We start from the raw sequence: 26,308 nt of genomic DNA, 5'->3' as shown, positions 1-26,308 counted from the left end.
AACAATATATATAAGGATTACAGATGATAATTGTCTTTTGAGTTGTGTACTTAAAAATCTATAGATAATATACCCAGAAGACTTGAAACCAGACACTCAAACAGATACTTGCAATACTATTTACAATTGCCTAAGGGTGGAAACAACCTAAATGCCCATCAGTGGATGAATGGATAAACAAAATGTGGTACACACATACCACAGCCTATAGGAGAAATGAAGTCTTGATGCTGCTATACTACAGATGGAACTTTAAAGTTAAAAAGTCAATCACAAAAGATAAATACTGTATGATCTTACCTAAATCAAAAGTTGAGACCATGCAAATTTATAAAGACCGAAGTTTCTTAGTGATTGCCAGGAATGGAAGGGAGGGGTAAAGAGGTTATTGCTTATAGAACACTGTGTTTTAATTTAGAGTGATGGAAAACTCACACTTATTAAGGGTAAAGTGGTATAGCTGGTAATGTAATTGTCAATACATTGTATACTTCTAAAAGATGTGGCTCTGAAGGATCAGCACTGGACTGCTAACTACAAGATTGGCAGTTCAAACATACCAGCCACTCCTCAGAAACCCTATATAGAGTGTGTCGGAACCGACTCAGTACACTTAACAACAAAAACAAAAGATGAATTGACGAAAATTGTGTGGTAGATGTACAGCCTTATGAGATTTGATTCCTTGGTTTGGAGGTTTGGGGTCATAGTTTCATGGAACATTACAGTTGTCTTAATGATGTGTTTAGTGCTTCTGTTTTACCTTCTAGTTCTTTGTGTAGTACCTGGGGTCTTAAAAGCTTGCAAGCAAACATTGGAGCAACGGAAAAAAAAGAAGAGTCAGGAACCAGAGGCAGAAATGGAATGTGTGGCTGATTTCTTCCATGATCAACTACTTTCTCTTCCATAAGAATAGAAGAACTAGTTGCCCAGCTACCATTAATGAACATTTTTAACAAAGATTCTGTAGAAGAATCCTGATCACAAGGGAGAAAATGAAAAACAGAATTTCAAATTCTCATGGACTCCAGATTTTCTGGAGTTATGGAAGCAGAATGAACGCTTGAAACTTTTACCCTGAGATCATCTTTATACCTTAAATGAAATATATTCTCTGGAATGTTCTTAAAACTAAGGAAGTTAGCTAAACTATTAAAAAATGCTTACCTTGAGTGTTGTGTGCTTTTAAGGTATACTATACTGCAAAGTTGTTTTGAACCGCAAGGTTGGTGGCTCAAGCTCACCAACCACTCCTCAGAATCCTATTCAGGGTTGCTGTAGGTCAGAACCAACTTGACATCACATAACAACTTAAGAGATCAAATTATCAAGCAATTTGAAAGATTAGGAATCTTAGGGGACAGTGAATGTGGGAAGGACAACTTGGATTAGGGAAGGGTGAGAATGATTGTATAACTTAATATAATCAACTATCACTGCATTATAAATGTAGAAATTGTTGAATTAGTGTTTGTTCTTTATGTTTTAAGCAACAAAAACAAATTATATTACAAGGTAATTATTAAGGATTAAGGGGGGAAAAGAAACTACAGATAAATTGTTAGAATTAATAAGAATAAAAAGGTACTGGGTAGGAAGTCACTATTTCATTCCTAAAATCAGCTACAAAAAGGAAATGTAATTTTTTAAAAGATAATTTACAACATCAACATATAATAGCAATAATATGTATAATATATCTAGATACAAGTGTAACAAAACTTATACAAGTTCTTTGTGAAAAAATTCAGAGATAGTGAAATCTGAAAACACTATTTTTCATATCCTGTCTTTACTTTTAGCTCTGACCCTGAAGCCAAATCCCCTTTCTCTACCAGTCTAAAAACTAACTGACCTTGGTCAGATCTTTAACCCTCGTTTGCGAAATAAATAACAATATCTCTTATGGATGTGGTATTTATCTTACCTGTGGTTGGTGTTTGTCAAGCTCTTAACCCCTAACTAACTACTTAATAAATGATTTATGGTCTTACCCAGGAGAAAAATTTAAATTATGGTTCTTACACAGCTTAAGAACATGCGTGTGGGTGATCTAGTCTATATTCCTTTCAAAACATTGTTTTGTTTTGTTACTTTTATGATTAGTTTCTACCTAAAACTTCCCTCAATGAGGGGATACTTTATTCCGCAGTGATGCTATATAGGTCAGGGGGTCAAAACTACAGAGATGAAAGCTTAAACCAAGTGTAACATGTCAGTTCAGTCTGATTTTTAGGATATGTAATTTCCTGAATTACATGCCACTGCTTTAGTGGCTATTTCCTCATTTCTTGGCGAAGAATACATAGCAAGGAGTGGTATGTTTTTTGAAACTGATTTTTTCTATTTCTGTGTAGTGTTCTATTTGTATATAATATTTCTCTTAAGTAAATATGCTGTAGTGTTGTAAAGTATCCTTGAGTCAGTTCCAACCCATAGCGACCCTGCATAGGGTTTCCGAGGAGCAGCTGATGTGCTTGAACTGCCAACCTTGTGGTTCACACTGACTTTGCAGTCCAGCACATTAATCCACCGCACCATACCAGGACTCCATGCAGTAGTATTAAACATTACTAGTATTATCTACAATGTTGTTGTTGTTGTTGTTAAGTGCCGTGGAGTCGGTTCCGACTCATAGCGACCCTGTACAGGGTTTCCGAGGCTGTAAATCTTTACGGGAGCAGAACACCTCATCTTTCTCCCGTGGAACAGCTGGTAGTTTCGAACTGCTGGCCTTGCAGTTCACAGCCAGATTTGTAACCACTACACTACCAGAGCTCCTTATTATCTACAATGTTGTTGTTAAGTGCCATCAAGTCGGTTCCAACCCATAGCGACCCTGTACAGGGTTTCCGAGGTTGTAAATCTTTACAGGAGCAGAAAGCCTCATCTTCTGCGGAGTAGCTGGTAGTTTCGAACTGCTGAGCTTGCGGTTCATAGCCCGATTCGTAACCACTACGCTACCAGAGCTCCTTTATTATCTACAGTAAGACTTGTTTTATTTTGGTAAAATCTATGCTACAAAACAGTTGCCATTTCAGCATTCTTTCCATGTACAAGTTATTGAAATTAGTTATGTTTGTTGTGTCCTACAACCGTCACTATCCTTTCCCTAAATTATCCATCACCGTTAATAGTTCATTGTCCCCTCAGCAGGGAGCCCTCTTTTTATCCTCCCTTCTGCTTTTCCCTGGTAGAACAAAAAAACTTTGGTTACTATACATTTGTGTGGGATCATGTAGTATTTGTCCTTTTGATTACTTCATTCAGCATGTTTTCAAGGTTCATCCATGCTATAGCCTATATTAAACTTTCACTTCTTTTTATAGCTGAGAGGTACTCCTTTGCATATATATACAACGTTTTGTGTATCCATTCATTTTATGAAAGACATTTAGGTGGTTTCTACGTTTTTGCTGTTTTGACTAGTGCTGTAGTGAACATTGGTATACAAGTATCTGTTTGGGTTTCTGCTTTCAGTTCTTTTGGGTATACACATAGTTGTTGTTGTTATGTGCTGTGGAGTCGGTTCCGACTCATAGCGACCCTGTACAGGGTTTCCGAGGCTGTAGTCTTTATGAGATTAGAAAGCCTCATCTTTCTCCCGTGGAATTGCTGGTAGTTTGGAACTGCTGACCTTGCAGCTCGCAGCCCAATTCGTAGAATTGGTAATTTTATGTTTAACTTTTGAGGACCTGCAAAACCTTATTTTACATTTTCACCATCATTTCTCAACATCCTTGCCAACATTTGTTAGTTTCAGTTTTTTAATCATAACCATCTTAGTGATGGTGAAGTGATAGCTCATTTAGATTTTGACTAGTGTGTCTGTATTGACTAATTATGATGAACATAATTTCCTATACTTGTCAGTCATTTGCATATCTTCTTTGGAGAAAGTATGTTCAGGTCATTTGCCTATTTTCATATTGAGTTATCTTTTTTTGTTGGGTTTTAGAAGTTCTTGATATATTCTGAATATTGAATCCTTGCCCAATTTGTAGTTCCCAGTTTGTTTTTTTCTCTTGGTAGGCTGCCCTCTACTATGTTGATAAAGTCCTTTGGTGAACAAGTTTTTAATTTTGATGAAGTCCAGTTTATTTATGCTGTCATTGTGCTTTGGTGTCATATCTAAGAATCTTGTAAGAAAGTAAATCATGAAGTATTATCCCTGTGCTTTCCTCTAATAAGTGTTTTATGTTTCTTGTGCTTACATTTAAGTTGTAGATCTATTTTGAGTTAAGTTTTGTATGTGGTGTGAGTTTGGAGTCAGCTTCATTCTTTTGCATGTGGAAATCCAGTGTCTGAGTACCATTTATGAAACAGACTGTTCTTTCTCCATTGGAGGACTTAAGTAACACCCTTATCAAAATCAGTTGACTCTAAATATATAGGTTTTTCTGAACTCTTAGTTCTTTTCCATTGAGCTGTATGCCTTTCATTATGCCAATATCAGATTGTTTGGATACTGTACCTTTGTAGCAGATGTTGAAATCAGAGACTGATTAAAATAATTGTTCTCAAATGTAATCTGGAATGTTGTTAAAAGAGCTTTTTAAGTATGGATCTTCTGTTTGTTCTTCCTTTCCTCCCCCTCATAAAAATCTCTGTTTTTCTAGCTGCACGTTACGAAGAAGGAGAATCAGAAGCAGAGAGTATTACTTCCTTTATGGATGTTTCAAATCCTTTTTATCAACTTTATGACACAGTTAGGAGCTGTCGGAATAACCAGGGGCAGCTAATAGCTGAACCTTTTTTTCATTTGCCTTCAAAGAAAAAATACCCTGATTATTATCAGCAAATTAAAATGCCCATATCACTGCAACAGATCAGGTAAGATGTCTTCTGTACCACTCAGTATAGTAAATCTTAACGCATTCTGCACCTATATAATCCTTCTTAAGAAGGATTAGAACATTAAAGGTAAAAATACTTTTTGCATAGCAAAGTATATATGGATATTACTCATGTGAAAAATGAAAAATTTATTTGGTTAAATATAAATAATGCTGTTTATACTCCAGTAGAGTCCAGAGGCAAGTAAAAGGCAGTTTCAGCTAAGCATTTGTATTTCACATTAAGAATTTATAGCAGAACTCCCCAGAATAAGCATCTTGTTATTAAGTGCCGTCATGTCAGTTCTGACTTATAGTGACCCTGTATAGGGTTTCCGAGGAGTAGCTCGTGGGTTTGAACTGCCGACCTTGTGGTTTGCAGTCCAGTACTGATCATACAGCGTTACACCAGAAGTCCAGAATAAACATAGTCAGTTCTTAAAGAATTCTTTAGATAAAACCATACTTGGAAGATAGTTCATCTTGGGTTTCTTTTTCAGCTTAGAAAATGGTCGTGGTTATTGAAAGTAAAGCTAGAAAGAATACTTAAATCACTATGTGGTTGTTGTTGTGTGTCAATAATAATAGTAGGAAATAAGTAATATATAAACATGGTGATTATAATTCCTATAGTATACCCACATAGTCAAAAAGCAGGTTAAAATGGCCTACTTGGTCATGATCAGAGTAGGCTGGTATTTACATGACATAACTAACTTCCATATCGTAAGAATTAGTCCTTAGTCTTACTGGGTTCCCAGAAATAAGGTTGGCTAACAACTTGTGGACTCCTGGTGTGACACTGTAAGCTCAGCACTGGACTCTGAACCATAAGGTCGGCAGGTCAAACCCACCAACTGCTCCTCGGAAGCCCTATACAGGGTCACTGTGAATCGGAACCAACTTGATGGCACTTAACAGAAATATATGTTTCATAGTTTTACATTTATAGCTTCTGCTTTCATTATTTGATCAGTAAGATTTATTATGCTTTGATTTAATCCAGACTTTGGACATCTTATACACACTACCATATGGAATATCTGTTTACTTGGGCCACTTATAATAACATGTAAATTTAGAGGTTTCCTTTTAATTAAACAAATCTTTTGTCTCTGTTTCTTTTCTCCCTCTTTTTTTCTTCAGATAGTCTTATTAATTCTGCTCAAAAGAAGACAAATTGTTGAGCCAGTTCAGTCCTGTGCCTAAACCTTCTTCCAAGTTGGAATTTTCCAATATAAACCTTGCTTTGTTAAAAGTCAGTACTATAATTCTGTGCCTTTTTTGTTCCCTTTTTAAAAGTTATTATGTCAGTTGTGTGGTGCACAGAGAGTGTAGTGTAAGGACTAAGGACGTGGTTGAGGCCCAGCTGGTAGCACTTTACAGTTCTGAAAAGTCACCTTTAAGGAGATCTAATCTTACCTCCCTTCTCGGGCCACATGCTGAGCCTGAGTTCTAGTCCATGAATGGTGCTTGATAAGAGCTTACTGAGCCTTAACTACCTTTCCTTATGCTCTCCATTGTAGCAGCAGGGAAGTCTTGTGCAGTGTTGTGTATCTGCACTGCCCATTGTGTTAGCCATGAGTCACATTTGACTTGTACTTGAAATGTGGTTAATTTAAATATCCACTGCTCATTAATCGGTACAAGTTTAGGAAGATTTATTGACAGAAGAGAAATAGTTCTGTTTCCGTAAGAGCAACAAAAATGGAAGAATGGGAAAGAGCTATATAATGTAGCTCCACATGCCAGCTTCTGTGCTAGGACTTCTCATCCCCGTTTTATTTTCCCTGTCCTCCCCTTTCACTACTACATTGGTTTGCTTGTTTATTTGTTTTTAGTAACTTATTTTTGTTGTTGAAAATATATGTAGTAGGAAAATTTCTATATGTACAGTTCAGTTACATTACGTTCCTCGTTCCTCAAGTTTTGCCTCCATGCTCAACTTCCTTTTACTAATTGTTCTTCCCTGATTAACACAAACTCACTCGCCTCTAAGCTTTCTGTGTAACTTTTCAAGTTGGCTGTTGTTAATTTGATTCCATCAAGTAAGGCAGACCCCTGTACTATTTATTAACATTAATCTGGTAAATGTTTATAGATTTATTAGTATTGTAGGCTTTCATTTACAACTTTGGGTTCTCCATCCATGAGTATCTGTGTCATTTATAAACTTGGAAGCATCCAGCGTCTTACTCCATTGAGTCTGAGGCTGTGACTTAAACTCAGGGTTAGCTATGTGAGCTGACATTGATAGCTGGGTTTGTACTTTGTTGTTTTTGGTTCCTTCTGGAGATGTTCTCTAACATTCATATCCCTTTAAGTACTGTATGAAATATGCAAATGGTTTTGATTCATTTTAAGTAAAACGTCAACTACATGCTAAATAGGTTATATAATTCTAAGAGAAAAGTTTGGGATCTCTACATTCAGCCTGTGCGGTTTTGTAAGTATATTGTTGCTTTCTACTCTAATACTGTTTCTGTGATGTTAATGGTTAACTTGCAAGTGCTTCCATCAGCAGATTTAAAAATCTATTCTGTAGAATTCCTAGTAGAATTAGAGCAAGTAGTGACTCTTCACTTTGTACAAAATGCAAAGGGCATTATAAAAGTTGGTATTAGTAATAGTGATAGTTTCTGAAAGATGTATCTAAATTCTTAACACTTTCAAGTAAAATAAGTAAAAAGCCTCAATATTAAATCATCATAGTTATGTTTATTGAAGGAATAGTAGTGAATGGACTGGGCCCTGACATAGCTGCCTCTTTTTATCCATCTTTTTTGTTGTTGTTAATTTTTTATTGTGAATTGAGTGAAGGTTTACAGAGCAAATCATCAGTTTTATGTTCAACAAATCATACATTTTATTTCATTTCACTGATCGTAATCCCCTCATTGTAGCATCACTTATCCTATATTTTCCTTTTGTTTCTTGTTTTCATTCCTCTGACTTTCCCAATCCCCCTGAACTCTATATCCTTGGGTAACTTCTGCTCTTTTGATCTTCAATGATTGACCATTCTGTGGTGTGTGTATCTCACTAGTGTTTTAGTCCTCCCCTGTTGTTGTTGTTAAGTGCTGTCGAGTCAATTCCGACCCATAGCGACCCTCTAGAGGGTTTCCAAGGAGTGACTGGTGAGCTTGAACCACCAACTTTGCAGTTCAAACCAACTGTGCAGTCTAGCGCATTAACCCACAGCGCCACACCAGGACTCCGCTATATACCTAAAATTTGAGCCACGGAGGTGAGGTCAGTTCCAGACTTGAAGGGTGACCAATATATTATCCAGCTTGTGACCGCTTGTCATTGTCCATATGTATCTCACTCAGAGATAAATTATTATTCTAAATACTTCTTCCTGATATTGCCAGCACTTTCCCTTTTCACGAACTAGAATGGTCTCATTTTCATAAATGAGTCATTATCATGAGTCTTCACTATGGTAGCTTAAAATCTCCCTGATTTTTATATCTTCTTAGATTCAGATGTTGCCACTTTTTAGGGTTCATATGTTAGCCACTAGAACCCACATTAGGGGTTTTTTTTGTAGTGTTATTTGCTCTGTAACTAGCCACTTTACTAGATCTTCTGTTACTTAGTGTTTTAGGAATTCTTTTGATTTTTCAGGTAAACTCCCTTTTTGCCTATATATAATGCTGCTTTTGTCTCTTTACTTGTATCTTTAAAGTATCCCTTCTAGTCCCCTCATTAGTATCACTAGTAAAGGTACTAAGACGCTCTGGTGGCACAGTGATTATCCACTGGACTATTAACCAAAAGTTTGGCTGCTCTGCAGAAGGGAAGTGTAGCATCTGCTTCTGTAAAGAGTACAGCCTAAAAAACTCTGGGGGCAATTTTACTTTCTTATATAAGGTCAGTATGAGTTGGATTTGACTCAGCAACAACAGGTTTTTTTAGTGAAGATATCATCTAGTGCTTGCCAGGATTTTGCACTGGACTTTCAGAAAGGATGCTTCATACTGGCTAAGGAAAATCTAGCCATGTGTTTGTCTTTACAGAACCAAGCTAAAGAATCAAGAATATGAAACGTTAGATCATTTGGAGTGTGATCTGAATTTAATGTTTGAAAATGCCAAACGCTATAATGTTCCCAATTCAGCCATCTACAAGCGAGTTCTAAAGTTACAGCAAGTCATGCAGGTATGATTTCTTGGTTTTGCTAAATTCATTATATGTATAATTGAAGTAAGTGTAAGTTTGCACATTTTTACCTCATAGTAGAAAATGTAAAGATGCATGACTTTGCTGCAGCAATATGATGTCATTCATTTCAACCACAAATATCATGAATTTTTTTGGTGCTATCAGGACCATGTAGAGTAGAAATAATACAGTAAAAGCTACAGTCTGTATGAGACTGAAACCTGTCAGAGAGGAGAACTCAAATATTTTCCACTAGTAGAAAGGGGGTAAGGGTGCATGCACCTTGTCAGAGATTGAGAACTTCCAAAATCTTGGAAAACAAGGCAGTCCTGGCAAGTTTCACCTCTCACAGGTTCCAGTGGAGTTTAGATGCAGTTGGCTTTGTGCCACATCTGACAAGTAGTTATACTCTGTGACCTGCACGGAGAGATTAAACCCGAGTAGGGGCGATGGGAGATTAGAAAAAAAGAAAGACACAAGACATAAAATGAAAATAGTAAAGTTGGGAGCACGTGGGACACAGTATTCTGATGGAGATACTATGACACCAATCTAGGTTCAGCATGTTTATTATATACACAAATCAAAGGATAGTGCTGAGGGCAGGGAAAAGAGTGCAAAAAACATTTGGTGTATTGATGCAAGCAGTAAAGGGGACTCTTATCAGAAGAATATAGTTGCTAGGGAATCAGAGATAAGGCAGCTAGATGTTTTTGCAGACTAAACTGAAGGCTATGGCTGCGTACAAGGAAAGACTTTGCAAATTCCTTGTTCCCTGAGGCAGGCTTTGCAAGTTCCTCAGGTCGCAGCCTGACCTGGGAACAGCCTGATTTTCTGGACCACAACTGTTTAGTTGCAGTCCTTCAACTAAACTGCCCCCAAGTCTGAGACCTTTGGTTTAGTTATTCCCAACAGCTTTGTAGTGGATAAAGCAGAGATTTTCCCTTAGTGGATAATTTTAAAATACTTATTAAGAGTTTCTCTGGAGTCCTGGTTAATGTACTGGATGGCAAAGTCGATTTGAACCGCAAGGTTGGCAGTTCGGACTCACCAGCTGCTCCTTGGAAACACTAGACAGAGTTGCTATGAGTTGGGACTGACTTGACTGCACTGAACAACAGAGTGTCTAGTCATACATGATATTCCATCATTAGGTTTTACTCCTTTGGCTCTAGACCTTGTTTTCATTAAGGTAGAACTAGCCCACAGCTAAAAGACATTTTAAGTGTTATTAATCATTGTATAACGTGCATGAGTTATCAGATCTGTTTTGGAAGCATACCTTGTATGGCACCTTAGGTCATAGGTTATCTAAGGTTTTGAGACAAGTCATATATATGAAATGCAAATTGGTTTTATATGGCAGTTTTGGATAGAATCTTGCTGGAAAGTTAATCTCAGGGCAAGGTATCTGCAAAGGCAATTACAGATCACATGTAGAATCTTCATTTTGTATGGTCAACACTGATGATTAAACAGTGCTGTGGTGGATATCAAGTATTTCCTTTTCAGTACTCTGCATATTCCCTAAGCCTGCTTGGACTTTCAGCTTTGTTTGATAGGAGTCCTTTAAAAATGAATGTGTTAAAAAGTAGCTCTTTACCTCTCACTTTAAACTTTCTTCTTAACCACACTGCCCTTAAAAGTTAAGGATACCAAAGACCCTCTTTAAGTTGACTTTAATATGGCTACCAGAGCTGGATGTCTCTACAGCTTGCCTCAATGCTTTTAACACATCTGTGCCCTTTGTAGTCTTAAATGCTGTTTAGCTACCCTTGATTCTGCAACTCTAAATCCATTTTTAACCTACTTTTCTGCCATGCTGGCATTTGTTAAATCAGGTTATTGGAAGTGTTTAATGATTCTTTAATTTTGTGCATCCTGTTTTTGATCTTTTTAAGAAGCTCAGGTAGCATAGTGCGTATGTGTTGGGCTGCTACCCTTAAGGTCAGCAGTTCGAAACTACCAGCTGTTCCATGAGAGAAAGATGAAGTGTTCTGCTCTCATAAAGATATATAGCCTCGGAAATCCTATTCAGGGTCGTTATGACTCAGAACTGACTCCACAACAAACCACCACCACCATTTTTTATTTTATTTATCAGAGTAAAACTGACATGTGTAGCTCTTTAAAATGCATATATTCTAAGATTGTTCATCAGAGTGAGCTTGACTCTCAGAAATTGCTCTTTTTCAGGCAAAGAAGAAGGAACTTGCCAGGAGAGATGACATTGAGGATGGAGACAGCATGATCTCTTCAGCCACCTCTGATACCAGTAGTGCCAAAAGGAAAAGGTATATATATATACTCTTCTCATAATCAAAGACATCTTCCCACTTCCCGTTTATTTTGTTTTAAATGAATGAAGAAAAGGTTTTTTTAAGCTCTCAATTACAAATTCTATATGCTGTAAATACTTAATAGCATGTCTTTTAAAATTCATTTGTAAGTGCATGATCGGTTTTTTTGTAATGCAAGTGCCAGATTGCTTTGGATGACATAGATAAAAATGATAGCTACATGTGTAGCTTGGGAAAACATTAATAGGTCTAAGTTATTTTCTTAAATGTGGCATTTTAAAAGTACCATGTAATCTAATTTAGGTAATTTCTGTGGGGAGAATTGCAGAGATAGAATACGAATTAGAAAAGGTAAGGGGCATTCAGTTCTACCACTGCAGTGAAGTAAGTTGTTGCTCTTACCCTTTTGTTTTCCATGTTAATACAGTCTTTATTTGCTATCATAAGCTTGTCAGATTGTAAAATACCAAAAGATAAACTACTTATAGTTTATAAAATGTTGAGTTATGTCTTTGAATGCTTTTTCCCTTTCTAATCTTTCTCTTAACTTCCCTAATCCTTCCTTGCTTTAATGGGTTTGATGGGAGGGGTTCTCAACTGTGGGACTTCAAGACCGTCTCTTGTCTACACCTCGCCCATGGAGTTTATCTGGCATAACCGTTGTGGAACACTGTATTCTCACTCAAGCTTAACTGGCTTACCATCTTTGCAGCAGTAGCCAGGGAGGCTATCATAAATAAAGAGTAAGCTAACCACTAATATAAGGTTTGTTCAAAGTTGTATGAAGAAGTCATCAGCAACTGTTAACATAGTTCTGTAATGCATTATACAGAACTCATAAGCTCAGGGTTTAAAAAGTGGTTTAGAAAAGAGAAGGTGTCCTGGTTTTCCCTCTCACAAATAGTATTTGAGGAATTCTTTTTCAGTTAAAAAAATAACTTTACTGTACTATGCCACAGTAACTCAGTCAATTGGTGTACCTTGAGATGTCTCCTCCACTACTGGCCTATGAATTTCATCCTTCCAAGTTCTTAATTCCTTGTTACACCAGGAACAGCGGAGGAAAAATATGAAACCAGATCAGAGACATCAAATCAAGAATATCTTTGAGTGTCATTATATAAATCTACTACAGCATCACCTGTGCTTTCCAGATCAGACACCAATCAAAGATAAAAACTTCTCAGGCTAAAGAAGGTAATGGAGGCAAAAGTGATGGTACAGTTAGTGCCAACACTGAGTGAAAAGACAAATCTTAAGCCAGTTGAGTGATTAGAGGGGGTTCTAAGGAAGCATTAGTCTCAGCCAGGTCCCTAGAAATTGCATCTCTGTGGCATGTAGTTGTGGGACATCCCAAGTAGATTAAATGAAAGTTAGGGCCCTAAAACCTCTTATAAAAAAGAAAACAAAGCATTATGTGCTTGAAATTATAAAGTCCCACTTCAGATGAAAAGTCTCTTTATAATAAAAACAGATTTCCTAGGAAGTATTTTTTGTAATAAAGTGAAAAAAAAACAAGAGAAGAACAAACATAAATCATCTGCTAAAGCAATGAAAGAGTAAACCTGGGTTGGCTAAACAGGTGAAAGAAGCAAGTCCTACAGTTTGATCTTGACAAAAGAAAGACTATGACGAGCCTTTTAGAAGGCAGTTTTATGTTGAGAACTTGGGTAATCAGAAGTGGACTCTAGGATTCAGGCAAACACCGTGACCTTATAGGTTAAAATTAAGCTTTGCCTGAAAAGTCAGGGCTAAAGTTTGAAAGTATTACTGAATCGAATTCCTAAGTTTTGTGTATGATTCTATCTTCACTTTATGTTTTTAATACCAGAGAGTGTGAATGAAAAAAATTGGATGTGGGAGTGTTCTGCTTCATTCCCCACCTCCTGGCCATCTACTTAAAACCCCACTCACTGTCTTCTAGGTTGATATGTTCCAAGTATTCTTAATATCTTTTATTCTCTGGACTGAATAATCCTCTTTTTTTTTTTTTTTCAACCGTATTTGGTTTTACCTGCCCCTCCAGTGTTGCTTTGTTTTGTTTCTCTTCACATGTAATGTTTGTTTCTGCTTTCCCAGGAACACTCATGACAGTGAGATGTTGGGTCTCAGGAGGCTATCCAGGTGTGCAGCCCATTTTTTATGCCTAAACATGCTTTTAAAAGTGTAACTCTTCTGTGGCATGATCAATACTGATTAGGTGAAAAGTGAAGTCATATGCATGTGAAATAAAAGCTTATCTGGGTATCAGTTTATTTAATAAGTAAAGGAAGAAAGAAGTATAATTTAAAAATAGAGTTAGTAAAATAGATTCATACTTAGCCTAGATATGTTTAAAAATAGTTTAAATTAATCATTACCTCTGCCAGATGGTGAACTGCCCCTCATCAGTCACTGTGGCTAAGCTACATACAGCTAAAGATAGAGGCTAATGCTGTGGTGCCATTGCTAGTGTCCAGGAACTAGTGGATGCTGATTCCCTTTCAGGGATGTCTTTTGCAGACTGGTAGATGAAGCCGAATCTACATGACAATCCAAATGATGTTTCTGCATGTGGGCATCTGTACATTGGGTGGTGCTTCTAAAGCATGAGTACATGTCCTCAGTCTCTGATTGTGTCCATGTCCTTCTTTAAAAGCATCCATTCTTTTGCATGTTACTTATGACTTTAAAAACAGCTATGAGTTGCCTTGGCATGGTCCTGGTAGTAGTGCGTGTGCTGCTTTTGTTTTCGCATTTGCCATCTGTCATTCATGGAGTGTCAGTTACCTGTACGTCATTAGACCCTGCTCTTATAGGTCAGAAGGTGGAAATTCACTCATCTCCTCTACCTGCCCAGAACTTACTGTCCAGGGAAAGAGACATACTGAAAACAAATGAAATTTTTATGTGGGAGCACTATAGTGAATTAATTGCATTAGGTACTCAATTTATATGAAATGTTGCATGATTGCCCAAATAGCTTTTGGAAAGATTATTTCCCCACCATACTTTTCCATAGAAGTTCAATATTTTATAGATATCTAAGCACTCGACAATAAGATCAGTTTGAGTCACAAGGTCAGTGGTTCAAACTCATCAGCCGCTCCTAGGAAATCCTATATAGGATCAATATGAGTTGAAACCAGCCCAGCAGCACATAGCATCAACAACCTATTGCTACCATATGTAGTCCACTCTAGAAAATTACTGTGTTGTCATTGTCTTCCTAATATTTTCCTTAAGGAAAAAACTTTATTCCCCAGTTAGATGGTAAATTTAAGAAAATAGATCATGGCTTCTGTTTCTTTTGTGGCATTCATACTGTATGATTCTGGGTGTTAGGAAAAATAGAAATTGATTAATAAGTGTGTGAAGTACTTCATACAGTGCCTGGATGTAGTTAATATCCAATAAATGTATCTCTGATTAGTTTTTGAAAGTAGTGTCTATTGACATCGATGAAAGATTGGGGAGATTTCATTGTTTTTAGTCAGATGTAACTAGTCTGAGAAGTCTCAATTGAAGAAGATTAATTAAAAGGTTTTATTCTGTAGATGAAACCTTGCAAGACTTTGGACTCACTTAGCTTAACAATAAGCACACCGCTAAAGTTCTAGGGCCAGGGCATGATAAACACTAGGGGACCTTGAAGCCTAAGAGCATGGCTGATTATGATTAGAAAGACCGCTGGAAAGCACTAACTCATGGGAAAGGGAAGGACATATTAAAAACAGCAAGGTGAGTATCACCTGACTCAAGTCTCTATCTAAGCTTCGTATTTTACGTCTACAAAGTTAGGGTACTACTTTTACCTAGATCTCATAGCTTGAAGATTAAATGAGAGTGCATAGTGTTTAGCATAGTATCTGGCACGTGGTAGAAGTATTGTTATCACTCTAAATAGGAATTTTGTGTGTGTGCAAAAATGAGTTTATGTAATAAATAATAGCCTAAGAGGAATAATAATGATAAGGGCATTTGAGGAGACAGTCACAAGATGGAGTGTCATGACTAGCTGTGAAATTAGGAATTGAATGATCACATGTAAAAGGAAGAACCCATAGAACTTGGTAATGAGCTAGGGGGAACAAAGACTGTTGTTGATTGCAGTGTTTCAAGCAGGATTGGGGTTCAGGCGGATAGCATTGGTGGTAGTCTTAGGAAATCAGGAATATGTGAAGAGAGCTTTTACTAGCCCATAGTCTTAGTGTGCATTGGTGGAAGCATCATTCTTCACGACATTTGGCTTTTCACATAATGAGAAAGACAGATTTTTGTTGTTGTTGCTTTTTTTTGCGTAAGATACTTTATGGTCCATCTTCTAAAAGAATCTGTAATTGTATATTTATTGTAATGTTTTTGATAGGTACTGAATAAAACATGCCATTTAGAAGGTCTGGATTTAATTTTATACATTTTTCCCAAAATGAAGTTTAGTAAATAAACTGGTCACAGTTAATGGTCGGAAGGAAGAAGAGAAGTGGTATATGTAGGAAGGAGTTCTAAGAATCTCAAAAGCAAATTGACATTGAAAACAAAATCATCAGAAATTATCAAATAAGGAAATATGGTAGTGTCTTTTCATAGAGTTCAATTTCAAGAAATATTTGAAACTATTTCAGAAGGCTTCTTTGTTAAAAGAAGATAATGTCAGCTGCCCAGGCTACTGGGATTGTTATAAATGAGTATGAAGTTTAGCACTAAGTTTTTTTCTGGCAACTAGATTAAATTGTTGGGCTAATGGTACTCAGTCTTAAAGGCAGTATAAGAATCTGTAAAAATGTAAACAAAACAGCAAAAATGAATAAAGGTCATAAATGATCTTCACTAAAGAAATTTTGCTTTCCTTTGAGGATAAAAACCATGTTACAAATTACTAATTTAAGTGCTAGAATAGTAAATTACAAATGTTAGATTAGAGCAATTTCTTAAATATCTAGTTAGATTTCACATTTTGGGTATGTTCCATTCAAAGCTACCAAGTGTCATAGTTACTGAAGTTGGAACAATGGACTACTCAGCAGTGTTATTTTGTTGAGATTTCCTTAAAAATTCAGTTAAAAGCTTTCTCTCCTCTTTGAAAAGCTCAAGGAAACCTGCCCAGATTCACTTCCAGATACTGCTTCCTACACAAACACCTCATTGGGAGTGAGTGTGCTAGAACCCAGGTCAGGGTTTAGAACTTTTATACTGTTTAAATTCATAGAATGAGGAGTCATTTCATTATAGAAGAGAGCGTTTAAACTTAGAGGTTCAAAATTGAATTCCTGATGCTTGCTTTTGAAGCTAAATACTCATGGTGATAACTAAAGAAACGATGTCAGCCTTAAGCAGTTTCAATTTTAAATGCATGTTTCTGTGTTACCAAATCCAAGCTCTGAAATTTTCCATCAGAGACTCCCTTAAAGTTAAAATCACCTGTGTTCTAATATGCATAAATATAGGGCTCTGTGGAAATGAAGCTCTGTCCCTAGTTCACCAGTACTAGAGAATTATTTCTTGCATATCATTGTCCCAGCATGCCTCTTTGGAGAAGTAGTTTGCACTAGCTGAAACTTCCTTTAGACTGCCACCATCTAACAAACTCTCACTTGACAGGACTAATTCCAAGGCAGCTAAGGAAAGTAAGTGATCAAAGTGAAGATACAGGTGATGAGGAGGATCACAACCCTAGCAAACATGGAGAATCCACAAATAACTAAACTACTGCTGATGTGACACTATAGGATAAGCACTGGACTGTTAACTACAAGGTTGGGAGTTCAAATCCACTAACTGTTCCTCAGAAATGCTATCCAGGGTCGCTATGAGTTGGAACCAACTCAAAGGCACTTTACAACAACAATGTTGTTTGGTTTTAAGGGCAGTTTTTATTATTGTTGTTAAGTGCCGTTAAGTCGTTTCCCACTCATAGTGATCTTGTATAGAGTTTCCAAGGAGCGGCTGGTGAGTTTGAACTGTCGGCTTTGTGGTTCAAACCGACCTTGTGGTTTAGTGCTTATTCTATAGTGCTACATTTTAAGGGCACTAGTTTCAGGGGTTCATCTACCCTAAAACTGTTATACATTTCCTATCTCTTGATTAGAGCTCTTCTAAGGAGTCCTTGTGTGACACTGTGGGTTAATGTGCTAGACTGCAAAGCCATTTGAACTGCAAGGTCGGTGGTTCAAACTCACCAGCTACTCCTTGGAAACCCTTTTCAGGGTCGCAGTGGGTCGGGATCAACTCGACGTCACTTAACAACAATAAGGAATCTTTGATCAAAATGTTCAGTAATGGTAACAGGGTGCCATCCAGTTCTTCTGGACGTCTCATCAGCCACATCACTTGCATCAGAAATGAACTTCTTTCAGTTATAGGAAAGGAAACAGATTTAAACAAAATTATCTCTTAATTCTACATTATAGTATCTTAGGGTCTTGCAAATTTTTGCTGAATCAGAATTAAGTCATAAGCCATTTCTTTTTAGTACCTTATCTGACTGTTCACTTGAGGACTGCTATCTTCTGCATAGAATTCCTTATTGAGTTCTGAACACATAAAAGCAGTGGGCTAGATAGAAACCAGACCAGATTATCTCTCTTAATAATTCACTGGCAGGTAAGCTTGGCCAAGTTATTCACCCTCTCTGATCCAGTGTATTGAACTAGTAAGAGACCAGACTGACAGTTTGTTCTATTGGTCCTCCTGGCTTTGGTTCTAATCTATGGTCCCTTGTATTTTGTTTCATAATACTCACATCTGTTTCTTGGAATAATGGCTCACTGGAGGGACTTTGAGGAACAGGATGGATTCACACTCAAACTTGAAATTTTACTCAAGAGAGCTAAGATGAACCATTTATTTTTTAAACTAGGTTGACTTAGAAGGATAGTGGTATAAGGCTGATGAAGAGAAGAAAGCAGGGAGGGAGCCTTGTACCCACTGTAGAAACACTAGTCTGGCAGGCAGTTTCCCTATGTTTTCTGACAACCGTCTATATGCAGGTGTTCAAAAGAGGTAGTCTTAAGAGATGGGACACTTCCCTGTGTTAGGTTGTTGTAGAGTTTTGTTTTTGTTTGTTTTGTGGGGGGCATGAAATTAAGGGTTGTTCGAAAGGATAGGGAATTGCTAGTTTTGCTGCACTATTTTGTTCTATTCATCTAAAGAAAAACAAAGGATTTCAGTTGGTAATAGAATTTCATTTTCTTTGGGTATCAAACAAGATCTTGTAGGCATTTAATTTCATAAGCTGCTGTAAATAAATTTCTCTAATATTGATTGACTGCTTATGTCAGGGTCAGTAAGTTTTAAGCATTTGGAAATTTTCCTAATGTTTACTTATTGCTTCCAGCATGTTTTTTTGTGTGGTGTATGTAGTCAATGAATTGTAATCATTATGAATCACCTGGTCAAAAGATTAATTTGTTTCACTTCATGCTCATCCCTTTATAAAAAAAACTGAGCATGAACTTATGTGTCCCCTTCTGCCTCCTCCCTCAACAGTAAAAAGAACATAAGAAAGCAGCGAATGAAAATCTTATTCAACGTTGTTCTTGAGGCTCGAGAACCAGGGTCAGGCAGAAGACTTTGTGATTTATTTATGGTTAAACCATCCAAAAAGGATTACCCTGATTATTATAAAATCATCTTAGAGCCAATGGATTTGAAAATAATTGAACATAACATTCGCAATGACAAATACACTGGGGAAGAGGGAATGATAGAAGACATGAAGCTGATGTTCCGGAATGCCAGGCATTACAACGAGGAGGGTTCCCAGGTAAGGACAAAAAGTCCTTCAGATATGTGGGGTATGCATATGTTTTAAATGCTGGTGGAATAAAGCTTGCTAAGAGGCCAGCCCTATAGAGGCTTAATTTAGGATATTTTTCTCCATAACTAGGTCAATACTTTGTTATTTCTTAGTTGTTTAAAATGGTAGGCAGTACACTATAGAAATTAAAAGCACATACTCCGTAGTGTGACATGCTAGATTTAAATCTGACTCTGCAAATTCCTGTGTCAGTAACTTATCCTTTCTTAATTAATTAAGAGACTCAGTTTCTTAATTTATGGATCAGGTGGTAGGATTTAAATAAGGAATTACAGAGAGAGCATTTAACAAGGTACCAAATAAGCACTCAGATGAGAGCCAGTAGCGTTAAAATCTTTCATCGTCACTATCCTCAGTTGTCATACTTCAAGGAAAGTCCATAAAATTGTATGATTATGTAAGAGTTGGCATGATATTCCTATAAATGCACTTCTAAATAATTGATTTTGGTATGAAGTATCTTAATATTTATAGTTCTTTATTAGTATATTAAGACATATTGATGTCTTTGATATTTTTCTATCTGGTATCCTCTGTATATTTTAGATTTCCAGAATAACATTTTCAAATCACTTCCTTTCTTCTGCTATTACATTTGAATGAAAGTAGGCACAGAGAGTGCTTGTGGAACAAAGAAATTGTTCTGTCGTTTGCACTGTCCTCAGTATCACTGGTTAATGGGCCAGTTGTCTGTCACTGTTAGAGAAAAGACCCTCCCTTTTAAGACAGGGGTCCAAGCAACATGGTGGACTAGGAAGGTAAACTACACAGACCCTCTTCAACAAAGATAAGGGAGACCAAATGAAACAAACACATGACAATCATGTAACCCTGAACTTCAGAGGAAAGGTTATAGAAATGGATTGAAAAGCTACTGGGAGGAAAAGCTGAGCAGGGACAGCAAAGAAGGAGACTGACTGGTGAGCCTCTACAGGCTGGACATGGCATGGTCATCTTGAACTTTTGCAAGCAGCTTTGGAGAGACATACAGATAGCAGCCTTACAATGTACATTCAGACAAGCATTGGACAAAGGGGATTCCTTCTTGCTTCACATATTTCTCTGGATAACAGATGTGAGACTGGCTGCTCACCCTTATTTCATCCACCCCCATTGCAGACCCTGTGCTCCAGAAGTTCTGAGTTACAAGGTTTGAGCCAGGTAAAGTGGTTGCCTGCTGCACTGCCTTGACACCTAGATTCAGGCAGACTCTGCTCTAGATCTACAGAAGAACCCACAGAAGCTCCAGGCCAGAATTAGACCATTAGCAGCCACCCTGCCCCCATCTGCCCTCTAGTTCTGACACATGCTGAAATGAGCAACCTGAAGGGCCTCCATGAGCTACTTCCAGATTGGATGTCCCAAACAAGTAACACATAGGCCTATAGGAATTCCATCTAGGGCTAAGAACTCAGCCATCACACCCCTTCTCCACCTGCCTCCAACTGTGCATATATAGCTCAGCCATTAGCATACTCACTGCAGCTCCACTAACTTGACAGAAGCCGATACCAGTTTTGTACCACCTGATGAACCATAGACATTAGCCCAAACCAGCCAAACCCACCCTAAACTCAGCTGCAAAAACAGCAAACAATAAAATGGTACACTAGCTTCCATTCTCTAATAACACCCACCAAGAGAAATCTGTTAAGAGCCTAAGAACACAGTAACATATAATCATCAATTAAATATAGATATAATGATACCACAATGTCTCAGAGCCAACAGAAGATGTTACCTCACATATGTCAGAAGAAATGAGAGTGGCTGAAACAAATGGCCAAGATGCAGAGTCAGAAAATGTCTTTGAGAAAGAAAAGTTAGTGGAACTACCTGAGAACGAATTCAAAAGAATATCTAAGTACCTTCAACGATTGACAGAAAGATCGAGGAAAGCAAGAACACAGATAACTTTAGAAGAATTTAGGGAAACACTACAAGACCAGACAAAATAAATGCAAATTTTGAAACAACACAGAACCCGCAAATAAAAATCTAGAAGATTAATCTTTATATTATGATCTGAGAAATGAACATTGAACATGCAAAGGAGTAGATTTGAATCGATGGAAGCCTGGTTAGTGACCTTGGAGATAAATCCCTCGATACTAGTAAGCTAGAAGAATAAACAGAGCAAAATGAAAAAAATTGGAAGATAGCCTGAGATTTATGTGAGACAACATGAAGAAGAATAACTTATGGGCAATTGGAATTCCAGAACAGGAAGACAATAAAAAGCATTGAGAAAATATTTGGAGAGCTACTGAAAGAAAACTTCTCTAACATCATGAAAACGAGAAGATACCATACAAGAAGCTGAATGAACCCCAAACAGGATATGCTCCAAAAGAAAATCACCAAGACTTACCATATTCATACTTCCTGAACGAATGACAAGGAAAACATGGAAAGCAGCTCAGGAAAAATGAAACACTATTTACATAATAGAACCAATAAGATGAAGCTCTTGATTTCTCAGTAGAAACCATGCCAGCAAGAAGGCAATGGGATGACATACACCAAACTAATTGCCAACCAAGAATTACATACCCATTAAAGCTGTCCATCAAATACAGTGATGAAATTAGGACATTTTCCGATAAGCACAGTTTAAAGGAATTTATAATAACCAGACCAATTTTACAAAAAAAATACTAAAGGATCTGACAACAACAGTCTGACCTGACGATTTAGTTTCCTCAGCTCCTGAGACTACATAGGTGAGACAATTTCTCCAGACTGATGCCTGAACTATGGAGTTACAATTTGCCATCCTCCACAATTTGTGAGACGTTGTAGAACCCTGGGACTTGAGGGAAGGGAGAAGTAGTTGAGAATCTTTTTCGAATTTTTCTTAGATGGTCAAACACTGAACATAATTCTTTCAGAGAAGGAATCCAAGCTGTCTACCAGCTCCAGTTCAGCATCACTTCCCAAAGTTAACATTTGGAGCAGAAGGTCTCATGTTTTTCTCATGGAGCAGCTGGAAGATTCAAACTGCTGACCATGTGAGGAGGATCCTGACAGCCATATTTTTACTGCACCACTTTATCCTAACATCATTCTCATTATAAAGAAAACAAAAATCCTCACCACTGGAACAGTAAGTAACATCATGATGAATGGAAAGAAGCTTGAAGTTGTCAAAGACTTCATTTTGCTTCAAACAGCCATCAACACTCATGGAAGTAGCAGTCAAGAAATCAACTGACATATTGCATTAAGCATATCTGTTGCACAAGACTTCTCCAAAGTGTTCAAGAGCAAAGACGTCAGTTTGAGGACTAAGGAGCACCTGACTGAAGCCTCATATGCATGTGAATGTTTGAACTATGAATAAGAAAGAGTACAAAAATCGATGCATTTGAGTTATGGTGTTGGAGAAGAATATTGAAAGTACCTTGGCCTGCCAGAAGAGCAAATAAATCTGTCTTGGAAAATGTAAAACCCCCATGCTCCTTAAAAGCCAGTATGGCAAGACTTTGTGCCTCATACGTATAATCAGGAGAAGGACATCATGCTTGGTAAAGTCGAGGGTTGGTGAAAAAGAGGAAGACCCCCAATGAGATGGATTGGTACAGTGGTAACAACAATAGGCTCAAGTGTAACAAAAACTAGGAGGATGGTGCAGGACTGGGCTGTGTTTGGTTCTGTTGTGTATAGGGTCGCTATGAGTCACAACTCACTTGAAGGCACCAAACAACAACAAACAGATGAGAAGTTATGGACTTGGATTATATGACCAGCGCTGGACCAATCACTGTGTCAAGTAAGGTGAGTATTCTGATTGACCTGCGTGGATCACATGCTTGCTTTTGCTGAGGAGGAGGAGGAGCCACACATTTGACAGCCTCACCAGAATCTCATGGAATGGAGGAGGAGCAGTTCCTGAAAGGAAAAGATATTATGTAATTCCAGCTCCTCTATATCACTGCAACTCATTCTGGTTCCACATTTAAAGGAAAAGTAAAATTTTTATCAGAATTTCCTCAGATGACAAAATGTATAGCAAATTGGCTTCAGAATATACTTTTCAGAGACTTAGCAAGTTTTAGCTACAGGGTCCCTATTAATCAAATATTCAAATTGTCTATTAGTCTCCCAGTCTCAAACTATTTTGTCCATAAAAACAAATGACTCTGTGCAAAGAAATGATACTCACATTTACATAACACTCTGCACATTCAAATCTACTACATTTGAAAAACACAATAAACTTAAGAGGTAGGCATAGTTTTACTTATAGGAGGGGGTTTCAAAAAGCTTTTGGAAAAATGGAATTAAATTACAATGGGATTTTTCAAGAATGTTTTGAAGCCCCTCATATATTATTATCCCCATTGTTCAGTTTTAGAAAAGTGGCAGAGCATTTAAGTAATCTACCTGAGGTCACATGATCAGTTACTGGAAGAGCGATTACCTGGATTCTGATCCACCTGTTGTCTTTATTCTACTGACCCAATTCTGATATATCTTTGAAAGCTGCAAGAGTACCCAGGCTTAAAATTGCACTTTCTCCTCAGACTCTCTGTACATTTATTTACTTTTTTGCTTAGAGAGTCTTGTTATATACTTTTGATCTCACAGGTACGCTTTTTCTTTTCCTGAAAGTGCATGGTTTTAGTCAGAAGAAATGTAAAGCACAAATGTGTGAATGTGTGAAGAAATCAATCTTTGCTCTTTCTTAGAAAAAGAGAAATAGGATGCTTTGCTATTCTCCTCTTTCAGTAAAAATGAAAAAATATGGGTTCTTCCTCCTTTAGAACTTTGGCAGGTGGTGGGGTGGGCGGGGGGAGAATACTAAAGCGTCTTCTTTGGACTTAGACTAGATAACGATCTGAGATTAACGTTCATGACACCACCCAGAACTCAGCACACATATATAGAAGTATCCAAAGTAAAACAAACTTATAAAACTGAAAATAAGAACCCAGAGAAATCAACTTACTATTAAATCAACTAGAAAACAGAAAGGATTAGTGTATATACAGAGCTTCCATATGGTAAGGAAGATAAGCAGATTTCAAGTAAAACAAGGTGCTTTAAATCGCGGAGGGGAGGGAATCCTAAATTACAGAATAACCTCAAAGAAAATGAATACACCTTCACATCAAAATAAGGGAAAATCAGAAAGATTTAGTAAACATTGAAAGAATAGCAATGAAGAAAATGTAAAGAAACCCACAAACAACATTAGTACAAAAATTTATGTGGAGCAAAGAAACTCAACACCACACACACACACAGAAAATAGCAAAATGACAGCAATCATTTCATACCTATCTGTAATTATAGTGAAAGTAAATGGATTAAATACAGCAGTCAAGAGACAGTAACAGAATGGATACAAACTTTGATAAATACAAACAAAGGAGTACTATGCAACATTGAAGAACAATCATAAATCTGCAAAACACCTCATAACATGGATGAACTTGGAGGACAACATGCTGAGTGAAATTATAATCAGTCACAAAATATTGCATGAAACCACTATTCTAAAAAGTTAAGAAAAGGTTTTCTTGCTAAAAGAAACGTGATTACTGGGGTTGGAGGAAAGGGAAAATTATTCACTGTGTACACTCATGCAAATGTGGATGATGGGGAAGGTAATATACAAGAGGGAGGTTGGTACAGAAAAGATGGAAGGTTGTGTAAGACACAGGGAGGAGTACAAGTATTAAAATGAATGGAGGTAAATATTGTTAACTGATGGCACAAGGGATGGCAATGGTTATAATGACTTGTATGGTTTATTGAATGTGAAACTAGTGGTCTGTTCTGTAAACCTTCACTCAATTCACAATAAAAAGTTTTAAAAGAGAGAGAGGTGGCCAAAGAAGAGAGGCTACTTAGTCTCTAATACTGTCTGTTGTGGTGAGTAGTCAGAAGGACAGAGCCTTTGCTAGGGAAGCCGGGAATGGCAACTCTGGGAGGAGGCCATTAGGGTGAGTAACCTTATTCTTGGGTACATATTCTCTCCCGTGTCTCAGTCTTCAGAGAGCGATGACCAAGAGGGGATTGGTGCCTTCTCTACAGATGAGACTTTATACTTTATACATCCTTACCCCAAAGTCAGCAGTCATAACCCACCAGCCTTTCAGCAGGAGAAAGATGTGGCAATCAGCTTGCATAACGATTTATGGTTAAATGCCATCGAGTTATTCCGACTCACAGTGACCAGGTATAGGGTTTCCAAGGAGCAGCTGGTGAGTTTGAACCACTAACCTTGGAAACCCTGTGTGGTGCACTTCTACTCTGTCTTACAGGTACAGTGTCAGAATCAGCTCGGAAACAGTGTATGGGTAGTAAACCGAAGTTTTGTTTTGGTAGTTTTAGTTCCTAAGTGGGTTTTAAAGCTTAATGAATATAAACTACACTTTAATAAAAAAAATCTTTTAAAAAATAACTTTTAAGTCTATTTATGGAACATTAGGTATACAACGATGCACACATCCTGGAGAAGTTGCTCAAGGATAAAAGGAAAGAGCTGGGCCCTCTGCCTGACGAGGATGACATGGCTTCTCCAAAACTCAAACTGAGTAAGGCACTTGAGCCCTTTGTGACTCAGCTTATTGATTTCTTGAAATACTATTTCATTAATTGATGAATATACTTGTATTCACTAGCACTGCAGCATGGAGTTTCTTCCCTCCTCCTAAGTACTCTCTTTTATTGCATTTTAAGTAATAAAACTGAGAGATAGAATATGACTATTAAAGGTTTTGTTTATTGAATGCTACAGATATTTTATGATGTCTATGAACATAATGATGAGCATAAATATTCAATTTTAAGACTATGCATTTTTTTCTTTATGTGATACCTAAAAGAGTCTGAGAGAGTGGCAGATGTAATTTCTTTTTTTGCATTTTTTTTGTTTTTTTTCTTTGGGCCTGTTTGTACATTTGATAATTACCAGAATTAAAATGGAATTCCAGCAGCTCCTGCTAGTGCTCAACTGAGCGCTTACAGTTGTCTAGCCACTGTACTGTCACTTTAACTGAGCTGTCCTGTGAGTGTGCTCTGTAGGAAGTAGCTTTATTAAAAGCTGTAAGGAAAGCAAATACGGCAAAAGTAGGCTAAACACAGGATTCCTACCTTACTTAACATATGTAAGTAAAATGAATACCAAGCAAGTGATAGTAATATCAGATATTCTCTAGAGCTTTATTTACTAAAAGTGGGGAGAAGAAATAGGCCCT

At 37.3% G+C, this 26,308-nt stretch overlaps 1 protein-coding gene across 1 annotated transcript in view; it reads left to right on the top strand.

Moving 5' to 3' along the window:
• Positions 1-26,308, top strand: part of PBRM1 (polybromo 1) — a 137,118-nt gene that overhangs the window by 43,839 nt on the left and 66,971 nt on the right. The window contains exons 11-15 of the mRNA XM_006876054.1: positions 4,620-4,833; positions 8,858-8,999; positions 11,199-11,296; positions 18,770-19,046; positions 25,540-25,645. Coding sequence (XP_006876116.1) covers positions 4,620-4,833; positions 8,858-8,999; positions 11,199-11,296; positions 18,770-19,046; positions 25,540-25,645 — 837 coding nt within the window. The remainder of the gene's footprint in view (positions 1-4,619; positions 4,834-8,857; positions 9,000-11,198; positions 11,297-18,769; positions 19,047-25,539; positions 25,646-26,308) is intronic.

The sequence above is a fragment of the Chrysochloris asiatica genome, unplaced genomic scaffold (assembly GCF_000296735.1).
Source record: "Chrysochloris asiatica unplaced genomic scaffold, ChrAsi1.0 scaffold00350, whole genome shotgun sequence".
Lineage (NCBI taxonomy): Eukaryota > Metazoa > Chordata > Mammalia > Afrosoricida > Chrysochloridae > Chrysochloris > Chrysochloris asiatica.
This window is presented reverse-complemented; position numbering and strand designations above follow the sequence as displayed.